General features: G+C 38.6%; 1 protein-coding gene across 1 annotated transcript in view; it reads right to left on the reverse strand.

Annotated features, from left to right (window-relative positions):
* Window positions 1–144: 144 nt before the first annotated feature.
* The window catches only part of LOC113744511 (NACHT, LRR and PYD domains-containing protein 14-like), an 8,825-nt gene continuing 3,581 nt past the window's right edge, over window positions 145–5,388 (reverse strand). Inside the window, exons 2-6 of the mRNA XM_027274404.1 lie at window positions 5,160–5,324; window positions 3,604–3,777; window positions 2,704–2,877; window positions 751–924; window positions 145–317 (exon numbers count right to left, since the gene is read on the reverse strand). Coding sequence (XP_027130205.1) covers window positions 212–317; window positions 751–924; window positions 2,704–2,877; window positions 3,604–3,777; window positions 5,160–5,324 — 793 coding nt within the window. The 3' untranslated portion in view covers window positions 145–211. The remainder of the gene's footprint in view (window positions 318–750; window positions 925–2,703; window positions 2,878–3,603; window positions 3,778–5,159; window positions 5,325–5,388) is intronic.

Below are 5,388 nucleotides of genomic sequence, written 5' to 3' on the forward strand. Positions count from 1 at the left end.
GTAGCCAGCTTCCTTTCAGCTCTCATGTTAACGTGTTGGAGTGAAGCTCACAGACCTGCAGAGACTTTGAGCATCAAGTCTGTTGACTCTGCACATTTCACTGAAGCACACAGTGGAAATAAAGTACTGACAGTCCCTGAACGCATCATTACTGCAGAAACAGAGAGACATTCACTGCTCACTTTAATGATGGATTTACTGCTGTTAGAGTTCAGTCACATTTGGACTTCAGCAGAGGTTCTGCTCTGTGCAAAGACCACATGGTCACTAAATGTAATGATGGTTCTTTGCAGGCTTCAGTCAGACTGATCTGAGAGCTGTGATAAAGATGAACTGATCAGTTCTTTAGTGTTGAAATGAGAGAACAAACACTTTGAGATCAGATCTGATGGTCTGACAGTTTGCTCAATGAGGATCACTGTCTCTGTACATCTTGTGATGCTGTCAGCTGTAATCAGCTTTATTTCCTGTAGACATGAACACAACAACAACAGTCGTCTTCACATCAACTCAAACACATGATCACAACGAGCTTCTGGCTCATCTGATTGGCTGACTGTTCTCTCTCTCTCTGTCTTTCTGTCCAATCCTGAAGCCTGTCACCGTTCTCCTCTCACAGCTTCACTGAGGAAAGCAACAACTGAGAAGGTCGGAGGTTTACAGGAAATACTGGATCTGTGCTTTGATACTAACTGTGTTTAGTACAATACTGCTGAGACCAGCATGGACTGACTGCAACCCTCTACTGACCTCAGAGTCTGCAGACTGCAGTGTGGACTCTCCACAAGATCAGACAGAGGCTTCACTCCTGAATACTGCAGCTTGTTTCCTCTCAGGTTCAGCTCTGTCAGGTGGGAGGGGTTGGACTTCAGAGCTGAGGCCAGAGAAGCACAGCTGACCTCTGACAAACTGCAGCGCCACAACCTGAATGAAGAATAAATTATGTAACTTTAGAAGATAATGTTTGAAATCATTCAACGTTTCTTCATCTAAAGAAGGTGAAGAAGGTTTAAAATGTAGTTTAGTTGAAATACATTATTTTTTTGTATTTATTTATTTTGTATTATGATTTATTTCAACAAGAACATGATGAGCAATACGAGTTAAAACTTTAAGAGGTTCACAGTGAATTATCCAGTGTAGATTTTTCTTGTTATATTCAGGTTTAAATGTGCAGCTCAACATTGCTCTGCCACAGTCAATGGACTAAACCACAGAAGAAGAAAATAGACTCTAGCATTCAGATACTCAGTGTGGATCAGTATAATATCAGCCTGGTGTCTGCAGTTTAGTGCCACCACAACTTTCACATCATATCAGTAATAATATAATAATAACTAGAAAAATTTCTAAAGAAATTTTGAGTGTGCGTGACTCTGGCCCCGTCGTCCCCATGCATTATTACTGACACTGCTCAGCAAATTCAGTACTAGATAAGACATTTTGAGAGTGACGAGTGGGCTGTTGCTGGGGGTCTGTATCCAAAAAGCACACCGCAAACAGTCATTTTTAACATGTTTATTTAGACACAGGAGCAGCTAGCGCTTACATGCTAGCAATTAGCATTAGCATGGTAGCATGTTAGCATTAGCATGTTAACGCTGATGCGCTAGCAGTTAGCATTAGCATGTTACCATTAGCATGTTAGTAATTAACATGTGTTTAATTCCTAGTGGCTAATGTTAATTAGCACTAATTTTAGCATTGGTCGCTAATGTTTGCAAATAGCATGTCTTTACAGCTTGCGCTAACGCTCTGCTGTCTCTGTCTGCCATTTTACGCAGACAGGTTCAAATTAAGTGCCAAGAACTACTAAAATGGCCGTTGCTCAGGTTCTGCTGGCCCCTCCCCCCTCTCCTCCTTCACGCAGGCTGAGGTTGCTAAGCAACCAGGACCAACTGTAATCAGTGGAGGAGTTACTGCACCTGTTAGAATGTCAGTTAGAGACTGAGAGAAAATGGTGAGAACTGCTCTCGAACAGGAAGGATTTCTGACCAAACATAGTTCCAATCATTGAACCGGCTTAACCTGAGGCAGGATGAGCTCTTCCTGATCGTTTTACATATTCGTTTTGTGTCGATAAATGAAGAAATGTGCCCTCAGGAGCAAGAGAGAGAAACGTTACTTCTGCCTTTCTCCAGAAAATTTCCCGCCTTTTTTAACATGGGAGTGAATGAGGCTGTGGAGGGGGGTACTCGATCAATTAGCCTGTATGGAGACAAAACTATAAAAGAGACAGCTTCAACAGTGTTATCACTGCGATCACCTCGAATTTTCCTACATTTGATGGGATAATCATGTCTGTGGCTGGGCATTTGAGGCCACGGTAGTCAAATACTTTTTATTTTTTCACTGATCGTTCTCTTCCCTCTCCACTCTAGCGATGACATCACTCACTCTAGCTCTGGAAAGCTCTCGCAATACACACCCATTCATTTTTTGGCTTCGTTTTTCTGGATTTTTGGCAAAACCGTTTGCCGAAACTCTTAGAAAAGTCATAGCACACATGTCCCAGCCGAGCCGGTCGTTTTGATACCCGTTTTGTGTAAGTGCGACAAAAACTCTGGGAGAAGTAGCGAACCAAAAAAAGGGCATAAGAATAAGTTTAATAAGCGCGGTGGATAACATATAGTGTGCGCCTTGCACGCACACTCAATAAACAAAAAAATAATCACAACACAGAAGTTAAAAATGATGTCTGACCCCAGAGTCTGCAGTCTGCAGTGTGGACTCTTCAGAAAATCACACAGCAACTTCACTCCTGAATCCTGCAGCTTGTTTTCACCCATGTCCAGGTCTGTCAGATGGGAGGGGTTGGACTTCAGAGCTGAGACCAGAGAAGCACAGCTGATGTCTGACAAACTGCAGTCCCACAATCTGGATAAAAAATCAATGATGTAGATAGAAATGGAAAAAATAGAGTAGATTAATAACATGCTGCTGATTTCAGACAAGTCTGTATTGATCCTATGATACTGATCTATCTTTGTCTCTCGATGTTTGTGTGTGTTCTGAAGGTTAAATATCAATAATCAGACATCATTTGTAAAAACACTTTGAAATCAACAGAAACTAGAGAAATATTTTCAATTTCAGAAATAAACTTAGATGTCTCATTAGTTAAATAAATTATCTAAATTCTAAAATTATTGAGCACAAAAAATGGCTTCAGCAACTTCATGAATGTAAGTTATCTATGAACATAAATTAGGTTCTGTTGCAGTCATTTTTGAGTTTAGGAAAATCTGTAAAAAGGTTAAAGGAGTTTAATTATATTGCTTTCATTTATGAAGGAAATTAATATGAAATCTTTTCTGAATAGGAATGAATTAAAGTCAAAACAGGTTCTCATTTTTATTATGTGGTGACGTATATGACACACCTCTCATGGACAGGTGGTCTTTAAAGAAGAATTGTTTGTGGCTGTTAGACGGCTGAAGAGTAACAGTTTTCTGACCACACATTTGGTATGTTTTTGAACCCTATGTTTAATTTATTTTGTTTGGGCAAACTCAGCCAGAGTTTATGATTCAATAAATGACATCAGTGTTTGACAACTGTTAAATAAATATATCAGATCTATAATAGTAACAGAGAGCTGACCCCAGAGTCTTCAGTCTGCAGTGTGGACTCTTCAGAAAATCACACAGCAGCTTCACTCCTGAATCCTGCAGCTTGTTTCCTCTCAGGCTCAGCTCTGTCAGATGGGAGGGGTTGGACTTCAGAGCTGAGGCCAGAGAAGCACAGTTGATCTCTGACAAACTGCAGCGCCACAATCTGAATAAAGAATAAATGATGTAGATAAAAAAGGAGTGACATCATCATAATGTTAGCCTTCTACAGAAATCATCCAAATGTCATTCATACAACCATTAATGTCAACACAGATTAATAACCTGCTGCTGATCTCAGACAAGTCTCTATTGATCCTTTTAGACTGATCTATCTCTGTCTCTCGATGTTTGTTTGTGTTCCGAAGATTAAATATCAATAATCAGACATCATTTGTAAAAACACTTTGAAATCAACAGAGACTAGAGAAATGTTTTCAATTTCAGCAAGTAAACTTGATCAATTTAAAACAAATATGAGTTCAGAGGATCTTCTGTATACAGATGTGACCATTTACCAACAATCATAAACATTCATTTACTTTAACAACTAACAGAAGACCTTTTCTACAGTTTCTTTATGAAACACAAGTCTTTGGTGACTGCAGGCTAAATTTAACACAAGAAAGATGAAAATATGAACAAAAGAGACTTCACAACTGTCTTGTCCTTTTCCTATATAAACTGCTGTGCCAGGTTACAGGCTCTATTTAAAAAAAAAGGCTTCAGTCACTCGTTTCTGTTTTCCTCTGTCAATTATTTGTTTTGTTTTATCAATAAGCAACAAAAAAACATTTTCAAACTAAACATGAGGTCAAAGATTGTTAATCTTGTTAAGCTTGCATCAATCTGTCTGTTCAGACAAAAGGAGCTCTTCAGTCACACAGTCACACCTCTTGCTCTTTACACGGCCGATAGAAGTCTGAGTTGTTTAGAACAGCTAATAAATTGATTAATAAATTCAAGATGGCTATTCTGATACTAGCTGGGATAGGTGCCAGCCTATTTATGTATTCAGAATCTTAAACAAACCATAACTTAGATGTCTCATTAGCTAAATAAATAATCTAAATTATAAAATGATTGACCACAAAAAATGGCTTCAGCAACAACTTTATGAATGTAAGTTATGTATGAACATAAATTAGGTTCTGTTGGAGTCATTTTTGAGTTCAGGAAAATCTGTCAAAGAGTTAAACGAGTTTAATTATGTTGCTTTCATTTATGAAGGAAATTAACATGAGATGTATTCTGAATAGGGATAAATTAAGAAAGTCGTTAAAACAAGTTCTCTCATTTTTATTATGTGGTGACGTATATGACACACCCCTCATGGACAGGTGGTCTTTAAAGAAGAATTGTTTGTGGCTGTTAGATGGCTGAAGAGTAACAGTTTTCTGACCACACACGGCATGTTTTTGAACCCTATGTTTAATTTATTTTGTTTTGGCAAAGTCAACCAGAGTTTATGATTCAAGAAATGACATCACAGTGTTTGACAACTGTTAAATAAATATATCAGATCTATAATAGTAACAGAGAACTGACCTCAGAGTCTTCAGTCTGCAGTGTGGACACTCCAGAAAATCACACAGCAGCTTCATTCCTGAATCCTGCAGCTTGTTTTCACTCAGGTTCAGGTATTTCAGATGGTAGGGGTTGGACTTCAGAGCTGATGCCAGAGAAGCACAGCTGATCTCTGACAAACTGCAGTCCCTCAATCTGAATAAAGAATAAATTATGTCAACACAGATTAATACAATACTTCTGATGTCAC

This window comes from Larimichthys crocea, chromosome XXIII (genome assembly GCF_000972845.2).
Source record: "Larimichthys crocea isolate SSNF chromosome XXIII, L_crocea_2.0, whole genome shotgun sequence".
In the NCBI taxonomy this organism is placed as follows: Eukaryota; Metazoa; Chordata; class Actinopteri; family Sciaenidae; genus Larimichthys; species Larimichthys crocea.